At 43.2% G+C, this 17,733-nt stretch overlaps 1 protein-coding gene and 1 pseudogene across 4 annotated transcripts in view; one reads left to right on the forward strand and one right to left on the reverse strand.

Moving 5' to 3' along the window:
- The window catches only part of Kiaa0895 (KIAA0895 ortholog), a 50,276-nt gene that overhangs the window by 8,630 nt on the left and 23,913 nt on the right, over window positions 1-17,733 (forward strand). The window contains exon 1 of one of the 4 annotated variants that reach the window (XM_005078512.4): window positions 8,406-8,580. The exons of 2 other annotated variants lie outside the window; for them this stretch is intronic. In XM_005078512.4, the coding sequence (XP_005078569.1) occupies window positions 8,556-8,580 (25 nt within the window). In that variant the 5' untranslated portion in view covers window positions 8,406-8,555. Of the gene's footprint in view, window positions 1-8,405; window positions 8,581-17,733 lie in introns of those variants that run through there. One more of the 4 variants, XM_013119355.3, reaches the window with a different exon arrangement.
- LOC110342532 lies at window positions 10,664-12,701 on the reverse strand (annotated as a pseudogene).

A 17,733-nucleotide genomic window follows, 5' to 3' on the forward strand; every position in this document is an offset into this window, starting at 1 on the left:
TGTAAGGATAGGCTCCAAAGGTACACAGAGAAAGCCTGTCTCGAAAAACCATCCAATCAACAAATAACAACAACAACAAAAAAACCCCATACATTAGTCATGTATATAATAATGGCTTCCATGATGACATATTTGTGCATACATGTAATGTATTTTGATTATTCAGCTCCATTACCCTCTTGTGTCCCCTTCCCACTCTGTTCCTTTCCTTCTTCACATCTTGCCCCATTTTTGCTTTCATGGGGTTTGTTAGTTTTTTGTGATCTAATTAGTGTAATTAAGATTACTTGCAGGGAAATGGGCTTTATTTTATTTGGTTACCTTGTTTTCCTCTGTTTTGTTTTGAGCCAGAGTCTCATGTAGTCTAGGCTGCCCTCTGACTCCCTATGTAAATGAGGCTTGCCTTGAAGTTTTGATCTGCCTTTCCCTGCCTCCCGGATGCTGGGATTTTAGGCGTGTGCACTACAGCTGGTGCTGCCCAACCTCTGTTGTGTCCCTCTTGCTTCTTAAAATAAAGGGAGAATATTTTAATGAATTCTCCTTAGCTCTTTGTCCTTGCTGAATTAATTTGCCTGCCACTGGCCTCTTTTTCTATTTGTCCTGGCTTGCTAAGTTAAGCACTTTCTGGAAAAGATATTGAGCCAATTTCATTTCTCACTTATTTAACCAGTCGAACCTTCAAAGTTTCTCAGAATCCTTTCCACTTCTCCCTTTGAGTCCCTATCACATTCTCCATCATATTTTATATTCTGTTTCTTCCACTTTACTTAGTTTTCAATGCCAAGAAAAGCCCTCACTTATTTTATTATTATTATTAATTTTGAGACAGGGTTTCTCTGTATAGCCATGGTTGTCCTGGAATTTTCTCTGTAGACCAGGCTGGCCTCAAACTCAGAGATCCACCTGCCTCTGCCCCCTTCCCCCGAGTGCTGAGATTAAAGGTGTGCACCATGCCATGATAGTTCATGATTATTAATATAGAAAATAAATGCCTCTAAATAATTAAATTCATTGACTTTTTAAAAAATATATTATAAAGGTAAGACAGAAGAGGGCACAAAACAGGGAGAGCTATTTGACTTTGTATTTGAGAAACTAATATATCAGTGTCTGGTTCAATGGAAGTAGTTGCCATTCTCAGTGATTTCTTAAGGTATCTGTTTTGGTTCTCATTTTTTACTCTTAGTGTACTGTGACATTAATTCTAATTGGTTTTAATACTAAAATCCCAGAGACAGATATTGGGGACCATCAAGTGTTTTAGACAGGCAAAGAAATCACAGCTTCACAGAGTTAAACAAATGCAACATAAACAAAAGCAACACATCTTTACTTCATAAAACAAACAATCCATAAAATAAACAAAGTAACACATCTCAAAAAAATATTCTCAACAGCTCTCTTCTCAGCAAGCAATGCTGCTTCTCCCATCAGTCACTTTCCATGGGGAAATGTGATGCCTTCCTACACAACACTTCATGGTTTGGAGTGGAAAGGTGGCTTTTTTCTTTTATTCCCCCCTCAGATCTCTAATACAGAGAAGCCCTGAGGATGTAGGTGTCTCCAGGAAGAAAAAGATCTGCTGGATAGTTTTAAAAACCAATCAGAAGATATAAGGTCCACTACATATTGATAAAATGAATGATTCTTCAAGATGATATAATTGTAGTAAATATTTATGTACCAAATATTAGGGCTCCCAATTTTATAAAACAAATGCTAGCAGATATAATAGACCATGTGGGTCTGGATACAATAATTGTGGGAAACTCGAACCCTCCACTCTCATATATGGATGGGATGGTGGTTTGAAAGAAAATGGTCCCCAAAGGGAGTGGCACTATTAGGAGGTGTGGCCTTGTTGGAAGAAGTATGTCACTGTGGGGGTGGTACTTTGCTCAAGCTACACCCAGTGTGGACATAGTTCATTTCCTGCAGATCAAGATGTAGAACTCTTCAGCTCCTTCTCCAGCACCATGTCTGCCTGCATGCTGCCCTGATCAACCATAATGATTTCTGATTCCATTGCTTCTTTCTCCCAAGCACTAGTCTGGCTGGATGGATGTTTTGTTGTTCCCTCTCTCTCTCTCTCTCTCTCTCTCTCTCTCTCTCTCTCTCTCTCTCTCTCTCTCTCCCTCCCTATCTCTCTCTCTCCTCCTCCTCCCCCCTCCTCCTTCTCCCCCCCCTCCTTCTTTTGACAAAAGTTTTCTCTGTGTAACAGTCCTGGTTGTCCTGTAGTTCACTCTGTAGACCAGGCTGGCCTCAGTGTCACAGAGATCTACCTGCCTCTGCCTTCCAAGTGCTGGGATTAAAAGCATGTGCCACTAACTCCCACCAGGCTATTGTTTTCTTTGTTTGGATGCTCTTATAGCTCAGGCTGGCCTCAAAATATGTAGGGGATAATTTTGGATTCCTAATCTTTTTACCTCACAAGTACTGGGATTATGGGCATGTGCCACCACACCTGGCTTTAATTTTAATACAATCTTGATTTTAACAATGACTTGAAAATGGAGGGAAAAGGAAGGAAGGGGTGGGGAAGAAAGGAGGAGGAGAGAGAGAAAAAATGGGAGTAAGCAGTAATTAAATAAGTCCTTTTATCTCGGTCTTAATGGTTCATGTAGAAACAGGTATAAAAGGAGGTTTTCAGGAAGACAGAATTGTTCATTGTTCTGGCAGTGTATAAAAACAATGCTGACTCAAAAGCAGAATGGACAGCTGCAGATGCTATGCCCAGTGCAGACCCCGAGCAGGCACCAAATGAATCAATAATTAACAATGCAGATGCACAGATTTGATGAAGATGAATAATTACATAGCTGGGTTTGCTGAAAAATAGCACTATACCTTTAGATAAACTCTGTGTTTATGAATTTGTTAGAAACTGCCTGTTTAATATATGTAAAACATGAATTTAAATGTTTTAATTATATTGATATATGTCTTCATAGAGAACTTATTAAAGATTTTTTTAAGTCAGGCGGTGGTGGGCTGGAGAGATGGCTCAGAGGTTAAGAGCACTGACTGCTCTTCCAGAGGTCCTGAGTTCAATTCCCAGCAACCACATGGTGGCTCACAACCATCTGTAATGAGATCTGGCGCCCTCTTCTGGTATGTGCAGACATACATGGAGGCAGGATGTTGTATTCATAATAAATAAATAAATCTTAAAAAAAAGTCAGGCGGTGGTAGTGCATACCTGTAATCCCACCACTCGGGAGGCAGAGACAGGCAGATCTCTGTGAGTTCAAGGCCAGCCTGGTCTACAGAGCGAGTTCCAGGATAGCCAGGACTGCTACACAGCAAACCCTGTCTCAAAACCCCAAAGGGCTTTAAATAAAAATGACAGTAAAAATATAGGTAGGATAGACATAAAAATAAGGGTGAGGTTAAAATTCTACATGGGCTAAGTACAAAGGCATCAAATTCATGAAATTCAGTTTTAGAATTCTCTTTAAAAACAAAACAGACCCACTGTGTATCATTGGTTTACTATGTAGATAAGGCTGGCTTCAAACTCACAGAGATCTACCTGTCCCTTCCTTCCCAGTACTGAGATTAAAGGGGTACTTCACCACACCTGACCATTTTAGAATTTTTAAAAAGATTTATTCATTTTATTTTCTATGTGTGAATGTTTTTACCTGCATGTATTTATGTGTACCATGTGCCCATGGAAGTCAGAAGGAGGTCTTGGTACCCCTGGGACTGGAGTTATAGATGGCTGTAGATGCTGGGAGTTGAACTCAGGTCCTCTGCAACAGCAAATGGTGCTCTTAACTACTGAGCCATCTTTCCAGTCCCATTTTAGAATTCTTAAGTTTTTTATTTTTGTTTTGCAGGGTGTCACTATGTAGCTTTGACTGGCATAGAATTCATTATATAGACCAGGCAGGTCAGAGATCTGCTTGCTTCTGTCTCTACAATGCTAATATTAAAGGTGTGTGCCACCACCCCAAACCTCAAAATTCTTAAGAGGAGGTATACTTTTAATATATAATCTAACTTGTATATGTCTGCATACTAAGTATATATATATATATGTAATACATACATATATTCATATATATAATGCATGTCAGTATTTAAAATGTTCCCTACTAGTCAGAAAGGCTCTTCTATATTTGAAAAACATTAAGTCAAGCCCTTGTATATAAAAATCCATGAAATGCGTACATTTTGGTTATTTCAGAAATTGATGAAAGTGGGACTGGGGACATAGTATGATGGTAGGCTGCAGAATACATACAAAACTCTGAGTTGGATAGCCAGCACTGAAAAACAACAAAAGAGGTGGTGGAATGTAAAATGAACTGACATAATGGCTGAGCATGCTGGTAAACACATTCAGAGTAAACTCTGCGCAAACTGAGACAATATGACTATATAAACCTCTAACTGGAGGCATGAGCCCTAGAGAGCAGGGTCTAAAAGTGAGGGGGACCAGAGTCTCGTGCAATAGCCTGCTTTGTTCAGAGCGTCTGGCAGGTTATACTCTGAGGGTTAAAAAGAGTAAAGCGTGCAATCACAAGGACACGATTTCCATAGAGGCACATGAATTATAGCAGCTGAAGTAAACTCACTCCTATCTGCTGTACCTGGGAGGAGCGTGGAGACACACTCCAAGAACAACTCTGTGTTCTGAAGAAACTGAGGTCACAAGACTCTTGTTAAAGGGCGACAGGCTAGACAATGGGTATAGTATTGCTTACTGCCCACAAGTTTTCCTTTTTGACAAATAGTCCTGAAACTACAGTTACTTTAGAAACTAGAGATTTGAGGGGTAAAGTGCTCATAGGAGACTTGACAAACAAGTTTCAGAATGCAGTCCTGTGTTGCAAGAGTAGCTGCAACTCTCATTGGTTAGGCAAACACTTGAACCAAAATACAAATGCACCTGAGTTAACACTGAAAAGCCGTACACTTTCTACTACTCGCCAGTTCACAAACATGTATTGTCTGCTGTGTACCAGGCACTCTTCATCTTTTCCCTTTTTTTCATTTTTATGTCAGATGTAGGGGTGTCTTTTGCCTGTATATATGTTTGTGCACCACATGCTTGCTGTGCCTGAGAAACCAGAATTGGATCCCCGATACCAGAGTTTTAGATGGTTGTTAGTTGGCATTTAGGTACTGGGAACTGAACCCAGGTCCTCTTTAAGAGCAACAAGTGCTCTTAAGTGTGGAGCCATCTCTTCAGCTCCCCGCTCCCTACTGCTCTTGATGCAGAGTTCAAAAGTAAACAGAGATTAGTGTGTTTGAGTGTGAGGCCCTAGGGTTAATCTCTATATCCCTAAAGAAAAAAACATTGCAATCCTATGAATGGGTATAGACAACAGGAAAGAAATCCAGGAAACCATAGAGCAAATAATGCCAAGTGCTTGCTAAGGGAAAATATAGCAGAGAAAGGGGCTATGAAATGTTAAGAAGAAGAATTTTAAGTAGTGTGGCTAGAAAAGCCTTATTGGAGAGTGGCATTTGGATCAAGCCCTGAATGAAGTGAGGTCTGCAGATGTCTGGGGGAGCATTCCAGCAGGAGTCACAAATGACAATGGCCTCGTAGTGAGGCAGTGTCTGTCACCACCGAGAAGCGTCAAGGTTGCCAGTGGGTCTCTCAGAGGACACTGAGGGCAGAGTAGGATATGACATCAAAAAGATGATCAGAGCTAGGTCATAAAAGCAGAGTGACATAATCTGACTTTAACAGGATCACTCTGTCCACTGGGTTTTGAAAATAGGTTTGAGTCAGAGTGAGACTACAGAGATCATCTCGGACTCAGCGTCAGAAACTGGGGTTGAGACTCCAGATGTAGCCAAGTCACTAAATGTGGGGGTTGTGAGAATGTTGTCACAGTAAAATGTTTCTGGACATGTATTGATCAAATACTGAGTCCAGATCAAGTGTATTGAATGTGAAGAGTTTCTGGTAGCACTTATTGGCGTAGCATCAAGTGATGTCCCTGCAGCCTTGGCTCTGAATGCAAGATACGTACTTTAGATTGTGTGCTGTCTCCCATCAACACTGATGAATGCCACCTAGAACACCTCAGCTTGGATGCCAGAGGACTTGGTGTTCAGCGTGGCAGTTCTTTTTTATTGTATGTATAAGGTTTTCTGCTTATAGAAGAACAATGTAATGGTTTGATTATGTAAACAAAGGCTTTTAATGTTTTTCCACCATCATCCCTCAGGATGTAAGTACGTAGTGTATCTGTAGATTGTATTGTGATAGAATGTTTGCTTTTAAAAGTTGCAAAAGAGCTGGGGGGGTGGTGCGTCTTTAATCTCAGCACTCGGGAGACAGAAGCAGGCGGATCTCTGTGAGTTCGAGACCAGCCTGGCCTACAAGAGCTAGTTCCAGGACAGCCTCCAAAGCCACAGAGAAACCCTGTCTCGAAAAATAAAAGTTGCTGTTTGAAGGGCTGGAGAGATGGCTCAGTAGCTAAGAGCGCTCGCCGCTCTTGCAGAGGACCTGGGCTCAGTTCCCAGCACCCATGCTGTGGCTCTCAACCATCCATAAAGCTAGTTTCAGGGAGTCTGGTGCTCTCCTGGCCTCTGTGGGCACCAGGCATGCATGTGACCCACACAGAAAGGAAAACACTACCCACAAAGTAAAAATGTAAAGACCTCATTTGAGACCTTTAAAAGATGTAAGGGCAGTTGCAGTTTTAGCCATGTGTGGTGGTACACTGGTACACTCCTGTAATCCTAGCAGGGAGTTCAAAGTTACCTCATCTGTGTAGTGAGTGCCAGGTCAACCGGACTACATGAAGCCTTGAGTCACCACCCACAATTCCTGCAAAAAATGCTGTTTGGATTGCTGATTTGAATTTTATTTTTTAATTGAAATGAACTTAGTTTGGATTAGGACAGAATTCCTGACATTCTAAAATATCCTCAAACAGATATTTGCAGTTTTATACTATGTCTTATGTAAAGTGGTGCTCTCAGCATTTATAATTATGAAAACAAAAGTCACTGCTAAAAAATGTGGGAGATGCAGGCTGGTGAGATGCTCAGCAGGTAAAGGTGCCTACCACCAAGCCTGACAATCTGAGGTGAGCGCCAGAACTGTTTGGTGGAAGGAGAGAGCTGACTCCTGAAAGTTGTGCTCTGACCACACATGTCATGGCACACAAATGCTTAAACTCACACACTAAATGTAAAGCAGTATTGAAGATACTCTGTCCTGCATTACTAAATGTTCAGCTGGACTAATTCTTCATGTAAAAATGAACCAGCATATCCATCTCAGTGTGAAAAATTGCTTTCATATTTTAAAATGGTGAAATTCTGTGTATATAAATAATTGATTTAAAATAAATGTACGATTTATTATTATTAACCTTTTCCTCTGAAAATCCTTTGGAACACTGATGTGTGTCTATATAAATTAGGCACACGAATCAAATATTTGTAACCCAGGCTGGCCTCAAGCTCATGGAGGCACCTCCCGAATTACACGCATGTGCTCTCAGATCAGGTTTGTGCACACCAGGGATCAAACTCCGGGCTTTGTGAATGCCAGACAAGCACTCCATTAACTGAGCTACATCCCCAGGAGTTTTTGTTCTCAACTTATTTTTTAAAAAATTGTGTGTATGTGTGTCATGAGTGTGTGGACTGTGGAGCGTAGGTGCCTGGGGAGGTAATGGAGGATGTGGGATGGATCCCCTGGAACTGGAGTTGCAGGCAGTTGTGAGCTGCCGTGTGGGCGCTGGGAAACACACCCAGGTCCTCTACAAGAACAGCAAGTGCTCTTAACCGCTGAGCCATCTCTCCAGCCCCTCCTTTTTCAATGAAAAAAAAGTATATTTATTCTTTTTTGAGACAGAGTCTTGTATAGTTCAGGATGGTCTCAAAATTCATTGTGTAGAAAGGGTGACCTTGAATCCCTGATTCTCTTTGCCACACCTCCAAAGTGTTGGCACTATAGGTGTCTACCACCACATCGGCCATTCACTTAAAAAAAAAATCGGTTCAATCAAAAATCGTCTTGCTTCATATCATGTAAATTAGCTGACAGATCAGGGCACTACATTTGCACTGCTAAGCCAAAACTGAGAACTATCACACCATTCCTATTTTCGCGCTGCCATCAGAAAATCAAGGCCCCTTTGAGCCTCACAGACTTTTTTCCTAACTGTCAAATTCAAAAGCAAAAATGCCTCTGACCCGACACTTAAGATACGGGGGACCAGCCCCTCTTTCTCCACCCCCCTCGCTGGTCCGAACTGTGCATGCTGGGAGTTGTAGTTCGCCTGTCTCCCTGCGCGCAGGGTCTCAGTCACAGGAGCGCCTCCAGCGGCAAGCGCGTTTGGTGGCGCGGGGTGCTGTCAGAGGCATGAGCGTCTCCTAGCAACGGGGGAGCTGCTACGTCACCGTGGCGGGTTCTCAGCGCTGAGGCCAGGTGGAACCGCCAGTGCACCTTCCAGCCGCGTTGGACGCCCTCATCTGCCTGGAGCTGCTGGTCCTGCCCCGGCTGGCACCGAGCTGCCTTCCGGGAGTCTTCGCCGCTGTGGCCCGCCGGCCTTGGCCTTGGCCTCGGTGGGACGATGCTGGAGTCTATTCGAGTGACGGGTGAGTGCAGGCAGGGCCCGCCCGGGTGGTGCGGCTGTGGCGGTTGAAGACCATTGGGGTCGGGATGCGGAGGACCAGGAGGCAACAGTCTTGTGCGCGCCACGGCGCCTGGAGCCCTGCAGAGGGAAGGAAGCGCTGACCCTTTCCTGTGTCCATCACTAGCCACGGGCACGAGCTGTGCAGTCTAGAGAGACTGTCTTGAGTACAGTCTGATTTCAGAGCATTTTAGGTGTGTAGTGAGGTGTTATATTTTCCAGAATGTTCAGAAAAAAGTCAACTAAGGAAACATATCTCAGCATTTCATTGTATGTATTTTGTGCATCCTTTTATTCTTAAACATCTTTAATTGATGTTCTTAATAAAAATGGATGTTTAGATCCAAGGTTGGAAAGTTTAATTGTCCTTCACTTTTAAGCAGCTATATACATATTCGCTATATTTAAATCTTTAATAATATTATACAGTTCCTGGGCCATTTTCCCTGCATGAAAACATTTCTTCAGGACAGGTATGAAAATAACAGAGTTAAGGGAAATAGCTAATTCACAAACTAGAGTCAATAAGCCTAGAACTTTTTAGCTTCAGAGTATTGCAGTACCCAGTTGACCAGTTTTCTGAATTAGTTGTTTTGAGACAGCATCAGACTATGTTACCTAGACTGCCCTTGAACTCATGATCCTTCTGCCCCAGTCTCCCAAGTGCAGAGATTATGGACATCTCTGATTAGTTTTTTCTAAGTTATCATGCAGAGTAATAGGTACTTTAAACTCATGTATTTATATTGCAGCAGAGTCTTTTAAATTGAAAAACTAAATTATTTTTCAGTGAAAATATTTCTGATCTTAATTTTCTATACTATGTGCAGAACTGATTTTTTTGTGCAATCCTGGTAACCTACAGTTTACCCTGTTGTTACACTGACAGGAAACTTACAGTTATAAAAGCCAAGATCTTAGAGGCCACTTAAATTGGCATTAGGCTTTTAAAAATTGATTTGATGTGGGTATTACTCTTTCATATTAAAACACAATATCAGAGGCAGAGGCAGGCCGATTTCTACATAACAAGTTCCAGAGCAGCCAGGAACTTATAGCTCTGTCTCCAAAAACAAACAAACAAATAAAAAACCAGAACAATACAATGTCAAAAGTTGCCTTAAAACAGCATTTCTGGCAGAAGGGGGACAAATGTCAAGTTTCAATGAGAATGTCATTATAGGGCTGATAGAGTGCTTGCTTACAATGAACTAGGTTTACAATAGGGAACATCCCAAAGAAACACAACTTTTGTACACTAAAAAGTTTAATTTAAAAATACCAATTCCTTTTATGATAAGGCTTCTCAACTTCAGCAATTTAATACTAGAGAAGTTAATTCTTTATCGTGAGTGACTGTTTTCTCACACACAGGGAATTGTGACAACCAAAAATGCTGTGTGGGTGGCAAAATACTCTCTGTCATCCAGTTAAAAACATTGCCTTGAAGAAAATAGATTCTGCCACCCATGTGAGTCACTGGGTTTAGAAATCGCACCAGTTAAAATCACTTTCCCCGGCTACTATATATACTAATATTTTAATCATATTCTCATGGTGGTGAGCTGTCTCATGGTGGTGAGAATATGATTAAAATATTAGTATATATAGTAGCCGGGCCGTGGTGGCGCACGCCTTTAATCCCAGCACTCGGGAGGCAGAGGCAGGCGGATTTCTGTGAGTTTGAGGCCAGGCTGGACTGACAGCCTCCAAAACAATACAGAGAAACCTTGTCTCGTAAAAAAAAAAAAAACAAAACAAAACCCAAACAAACAAAAAAAGAAAGTAAATGTTTTGATAGTCTGCAATACAGAGCAAATTGCCTGAGTATGTAAGTCAGTTTGAGGATTGATTCTTTTTAAACAGAAGACCAGCTTTTGTTGGATCAGTTCTTTCCTCATAATTGAGTGGAGTACAAGCACCGCTCCAACTTGGTCTTGCATATACTGATGTAGACAATTTGGCTGTGGAACACTAGCTATTATTCTAGTAGCTATAATTACAGTGCTTGTCGAAATGAAAACTGAAAACCAGTATACAAAACAGTGGATTACTAATTGTGTATTGAAAGCAGTAAGAGGTTCCACGACACCAAATATACCAGTTCTTAGATTTCCCTAAGATAAATTTAACAGCTCCAGCTTCTTCAGTGTTTATCAAAATACAAAAGAAAAAAGTAGAGGTTGTCTTTCGATGGCAAATCATACCCTTGCAGGCTGAGGGAGAAAGCTACTCCACACATGGAGAGGGGGTGCTCCAGGGTGTGGGTCTGGAATGGATCCACCCTCCCAGCGCGCTCGCCCTCCTGCTGGTGAGACCCAGGCCTCCTGCCAGCCTGTCCAAGTGGGCTCAAGAGTAAGCTGGGTATGTCGGCTGCCATCTGGCCCCGCCACACACCAAATACAAGCCAACAACCTCTAGGTGACCATGTGAGCACAAGTACAAGCACAGTGTTGTGGAATGCAGGTGACCCAAAGACAGGCGTGTCTCGGGGGCCCCCATAAGGGAACAGGTGATCCGATGGACTAGCATTCAGGCTATTACTGCAAAACCTACACAGGCATAGTCTCCATTTTGTGTTCGAGTATTCTTGTCCTGTATCTTAAAAATGCACTGAGTTTGGGTTAAAAACCAACCACCAAATGGATACTGACACCAGTCTACATGTAGCCCAATGGTTCCTGGAGGCCAGGTGCCCCTGCACCCAAATCCCTTCTCAGTACTGACAGCGAGTTGATTGTCCTTTTACAATAAAAAAGCTAAGTAATACTGCATAGGAGTAGCAGAAACTGCCTCAGTGGAAACAGAAACTACTTACATTAAATAAACCTGGCTGCAGGCCGTGTCTGCACATGTACAGCATGGTGCGATGCACACTGTGACCAACCCACGGAGACAGCTTCTGGCACTCAGGACCACAGAGTCGCACGTTTGCCACATGAGAGGAAAGCACAGGGCAGAGAAGAGGAAGTGAGGGCGAGAGGGAGCTGATTGGACAGCCAGTCCAGTCCTTCATAGAGCCCGTCCCCGCTGGTGGCACAGGTGGCCTGAATGTACCAGTTCCTATGGCGTAGAGAGTGCAGCCCCAGCTTGTCTGATTTCGGCCGCATTGGTGGCATTAGAGAGGTCCTGCTTGTTGGCAAACAGCAAGGGAACGGCATCCCAGAGCTCCTCTCCAGCTAGTATCCTCATGAGCTCTTCATGGCCTCATTCACACGCTGTCTGTCATTGCTGTCCACGACGAAGATCAAACTTTGGATGTTCTGGAAGTAATGGCACCACAGCGGCCAGATCTTGTCCTGGCCACCCACATCCCACATGGTGCAGCTGATACTCTGTGTGCAGCTGTCTCCATGTTGAAACCAAGGGTGGGAATTGTAGTCACGATTTCACCCAGCTTCAGCTTGTATAGAATTGTTGTCTTCTCTGCAGCATCCAGGCCCACCATGAGAATGCGAATTTCTTTTTTGCCAAAAAGGCCCTTGAAGAGCTTTGCAAAGGTATTCCCCATGCTTGTGGACAGGAGGAAGCGGTACTGGCCGTCTAGAGACTTCCACGGTGGCTGCTCCCAGCGAGGCGTAGCTTTCGCTCCCTAGGAGGACTTTTGTCTCTAGTATTTCTAAACTTTCCCCATTGCTGTATCACCATCATCATCACTATTATTTTAGACAGACTCTCCTGTAGTTAGGCTTTTGCTGAAATATCAGTCAATCAACGGGACAACCAAACCTGCATGAAGAGATGAAAACACACCCCGGACAATCTTGACTTCCCCTCGTTGCTTGGTGGCTCCTTTAGCAGAGGTAGCAGTAAATTTTCAGCCTGGTGGCATAGGCCTGTAATCCCAACTGCTTAGGAAACTGAGGCAGAAAGATGGCAAATTCAAGGTCTTTCTGGGCTAATTGTTGGGAGCCTATCATAAAATAAATGTAAAGGAGCTGGGGCTGGGGCTCAGTTGAGAGAGGGCTTGTCTAGCATGCAAGCAGCCCTGGTTCTGGTACCCAGTCCCATGGAAACTGGGCGTGGCAGTGCACACTTATGACCCTGACACTCAGGAGATAGGAGGATCAGTAGTTCAAGCAGGAAAAAAAGACATAAAGTGCATTTTATGTTTCAAAACTGAAGTACAGTTGTTTGTGACGACTTAGTTACAATGTACTATAATCTAAATACAAACGACATCCTAGAGAAACTGCTGATTAGAGGATGACACAAGGCCCAGTGGGAGCTGTGGGAAAATGAGTGCTTGAAAATGGCATCAGATCAGAAAAGGGCTCTTTCCCTCTGCTTGCTCTCCCTCTTCTCCCCACTCCCCGCGCTCCTTGCTCCTTTGTCTCTTCTCTTCCCCTTTGTTTCTACATAGCACAGAGCGGCCTCCTGACTCCTGAGTGCTGGAATTACAGTTTACAACACCATACCAAACTCACTCCTACAACCTTCTGTTCCTTCTTCTCCTTTTCCCCTTTTAGACACACTGCCACACTTTGTAGCCCTGACTGGTACAGGACTCAAGCAATCCTGTCTCCAGTATCTTGTGAGGAGCCACACCTCGATGTTTCATTGTCTCATGCCTTCCTGGGATAATGTTCTTCTCCACCAAGCCTTAGGCAACCCAATAAAATTGTGGGATGTACCTGTAACCTCAGGATTTGGAAGATCAGAATTTCAAGATTATCTTTAGCTACACAATGCGTTTAGGCCAGCCTGGGATATGTGAGACCTTGTCTCAAAAGACAAAACAAAACCCTCAGTATCCTGGTGTGGTGGCTCACACCTGCAGTCTCAGTACTTGGTATTATATTTCAGTCTTTTTTTTTTTGCTTTCAGTTTTTGTTTTGAGACAGGGTCTCAGTTTATAGCCTTAGCTGGCCTGGAGTTCTCTAGTGGACCAGATAGCCTCAAAATCAAGAGGTCCACCTGCCTTAGCCTTCAGAGTACTTGGGATTAAAGTACTTCACCACAATCCCTGGTTTCCTTTCAGTTTTCAGACTCAAGAGTCTCATTGTGTAGTTCATGCTGGCTTCAAACTGGAACTCCTGCTGTCTTTGCCTCCCAAGTGCTAGGGTTACTAAGTATGAACCCCCATACCTAACTACTTAACGTGTACTGCATAGTCCCAATTGAGACTACTTCAAAGTTAATAACAACTTGAAGCATTTGGGATTTCTTTCTCTTTACACTAGTGTGTGTAAGGGGCTTTGGGTGGGGAAATGCACGCACTGCAGTGTATATGACCTCCACATGTGGAGGTCAGCATGATTTCCAGGATATAGTTCTCTCTTTCTACTTTGTGAGTTGTAGCGATCAAACTCAAGTTGTCAGATTAGGCAACAAGAACCTTTACTTACTTGAGCAATCTCATTAACCCTAATAAGCGTCTTCTCCCCCTTCCCCCGAGTCTTTATTGGTGACAGAAAAGCTTAGATAAAAACAACACTGGTGAGCAGCAGAGCAGGGTGAATCCCTGTGATGCGTGCTCTGAAGGAGTCTGAAGTCATGCTGCACTACAGTGTGAAGGCTCTGGTGGCCCCAGCTCTAGTTGACCATAGAGTTAACAAACTGCACAGTGGGGCTTTGCTTGGTGCTCCCTTATTCCCACCTCACAGTTCTCAGAGGAGGGAAGGGGAGTAGGGGGAGAACATGAGGGAACAGGGTGGTTGAGTTGCGGGAAGGACAGAGAGGGAGAGCAAGGAAGGAAATACCTTAATAGAAGGAGCCATTGTGGGGTTATCCAGAAACCTTGCAATAGGGAAATTCCCAAGAATACACAAGGATGACCCTATCTAAGGCTCTAAGCAATAGTGGAGAGGGGGGACTGATCTTTACTTCCCCTTTGATCAGATTGAGGACTACCTTAATTGTCAAACCTTCACCCAGCAACTGATGGAAGCAGATGCAGAGATCCACAACTAATCACTGAGCTGAGCTCCCAGAATCCAGTCAAAGAGAGGGAGAAGTAATAATATGAATAAAGGGGTCAAGACAATGATGAGGAAACCCACAGAAACATCTGACCCCAGGTAGTGGGAGCTCACTAACTCCAGAGTGACAGCTGGGGAACCTGCATAGGACCGAACTCAGCCCCCGATACAGGAGCTAATAAAGACATGTGGCCCCAGAGTTCAGGACAGTTGTGGTACAAGGGACGACTGTGTGCTGCACCCTGACCTGTTTCTTCATCTTGCAGAGAAGAGAAGTGCATGGACACCTGGGTCCCAGTTGCAGGGACTCGCCAAAGTTGCCTTGAGCCAAGAAGATAGAGACTTCTTTTGATGCTCAGCACAAAATGGCAGCATAGCCAGGACTATAACGATAGGCTTTCCTTCTTCAGCGTGGAAGTGAGCCTGAAACCTCCTCTGAGAGCACATACAGACATCAGTCACACAGGACTGACTTCTCTAACATGTTGGGACACAACCGCACAAAAAGACAGGAAAGCAGAAGGGTGACCAGCTGTGCAGAGAAAGGGGGACAGCAGGAGTGGAAGGGAACTAGAGTGGATAATGGGGGTAAATTTGATCAAAATGCATTATGTACATGAAAATGTCACAATGAAAACAATATGTGCTAATAAATGAAATAAGAAGATATGGAAAATAATAGTCTTCTAGCATAAGACTTACTTTTGTTGCTTCTACAGTTAGAAATCTGCAAAGCATTGATGATGGTTATGGTAGCGAAAGGGAGTGTTGACCATAACTCAAAAACAAACTTTAGCTTCAGGAGAAAAAACTGTCCTCAGTATGCAGTGCAAGCCGGATGGATGCTCCCCCACAGCCTCATCTCCAGCATCCCTCTTAGTCTCCCTGCTCCTGTCATGGTGCTGATCAGTCTCTCATCATTTCCTCCCTAGACACACCTCCTCTCTCTCAGGACGTTTGGTTAATAGATACTTATTCTTCATTTCAAAACACATTTTGTCAGGACATTTCACTTCATACCAGACTCTCCTAACACCTAGAAATAATCTCCTTGAAGTAATTGTCACTGTTGCAGTTCCATATTGGTTGTATTGATGGCCTTTCCCAACAACACACTATGATTTCTTTTGCAGTGTAGAACTGCTTACAACTGGTTTTGTTTACCTCCCTGCTTATGAAAGGGGAAACAGAAAGGTAGCCTGTGGAGGCAAATACAAGAAAGAAAATGAATTTGGTTGTTTGAATTTTGTTTTCTGTTTTCTTTCTTTGTGCAGGGGAGAGAGTGTTGTTTTTAAGACAGGTTCTCATTCTAACCCAGATTGGCTTGCAATTGACTATAACTGGGGCTGGCCTCCTTTCTCAGCATCCCCTAAGTGCTGGGGTTACAAGTGCCACAGAAGCCTAGGCTAGTTTTGCTGTCTCTGAACTAAATATAACTGTAATCATGTAGTCCTTTGATCTGGCTTCCTTTACCCAACATTATCTGATGTTCCTCATCATTGTCACTCATAACCTGTTTTATTTTCACTGCAGAATACTCCAGGATTCTGATAACTTACTACTGTTGATATCATTTGCACTCAAGTGATGAAATATTTGATAACATTAAAGTGTTTATCTTTGGACATTAATGGAGTTTTTGTTTTGTCCTGTTTTATACTTCTGTTTCCAATTGGACATCCTATTGCAACATTAGCCCAAGTTGTCATGTTTTGTAAGTATTAGTGAATCATATGAAACTTTCATTTGGCTAGGAGTGCTGCTATGTAGAGCATGTAGGACCCTAGGTTCGAAACTCAGAACTGCATTCAGAGGCAGATCTCTGAGTTCCAGGACAGCCAGGGTGACACAGTGAGATCTTATATTAAAAGGGGGAGAGGGGTTGGAGAGATGGCTCAGCAATTAAAGTACCTGCTGCTTTTTAGAGGACTAGAGTTCCAGTACCCCTGTACCCACGACTACCATTAACTCTAGCTCCAGGAGATCCAACAATCTCTTCTGGCATTGGAGGGCACCTGTAGACAAGTGGCATATATTCACTCAAGCACACACAGAAAGACATGTTAAAAACAAAACAACAAACTCTGAGTCAGAAACGGGAAAGAGAGGAAGATAGACCCAGAAGAGAAAGACTTTTGAAAAGCTCCATTTTGTAGGCCAAAGTTGTTGACTGGTATTTTTCCACCAGGTGTGGCTTTCGCTGGTCTCTCTTCCAGCCAGGACCTTGTAATTCCTCTGAAACCTAACCATTCCCAGTAGTGAAACATTTGTTTATTGAGCAGTGGCCCTTCTCCCCCATGCTTTTAGATAAGGAACAAGAGCCCCTGATGGGTTTAATGATTAGGCTGGTATTACAGAGAGTCATTGAAAGAGCTGGGGATGAAGCCAGGGATCCCGTGTCCTTTTCTCCTGTTCTAGATACATGTGAAGCTTTTGTCAACCTGGAAAGTTCAGTGTGTTACCAGAGTGCCGTTGCTGAGAAGTAATTTTAGTGTAGTAATACTATTTATATTTTAAAATGTTCAGTTAGCCTAGACTGGTTGTATATACTAATGGGATGTGTATATAATGTATTGGTGTTATATTCAACCCCTCCTGATCCTCTCATCCCTCTCCTACTCCATGGCTTTCCTCCTTCCAGCTAGTTCTCCTCTGCTTCATGTTTTGTTGGCCTATGGAGGGACACTTAGAGGGATATGGGTGAAAGGCACTTTGCAGACAGATGAGCACTTTACCAGTGACCACTAATGAAAATTTCTCTTCCTCGTCCAACAGCCATTGGCTGGCTTGATCTTGTATAGGTCTTGTGCAGGCAGCTGTAGTTGCTCTGAGTTCATGGGTGCAGCAGACTTCCTGTGTCCATAAGATGCTACTTTACGGCGGTCCTCCCTATTTTCTTATTTTCTAACTCTTACAACCTTTCCACTTTATTTTCTGTAGTGTTACCTGAGCTCTGGAAGTACGGGACAAATGTAGATGTTCCATTTGGGCTGACCATTCCACAGTCACATATAGTTGTGATTTTCTGTGTTAGATGATGTCTACTGCATTAAGGGTAGAGAGCTGTACTAGTCTGCGGTATAAGGATAAGTATTTATTAGGCAGTTTGATGTTATGTCCATTTAACAAAGTAACAAGGTTCTTCCCAAGGGCATTCGACCTTCTCAGCCACCTGTTCTCTCTCAGCCACCTGTTCT

This window comes from Mesocricetus auratus, unplaced genomic scaffold (assembly GCF_017639785.1).
Source record: "Mesocricetus auratus isolate SY011 unplaced genomic scaffold, BCM_Maur_2.0 Super-Scaffold_100022, whole genome shotgun sequence".
Classification (NCBI taxonomy): domain Eukaryota; kingdom Metazoa; phylum Chordata; class Mammalia; order Rodentia; family Cricetidae; genus Mesocricetus; species Mesocricetus auratus.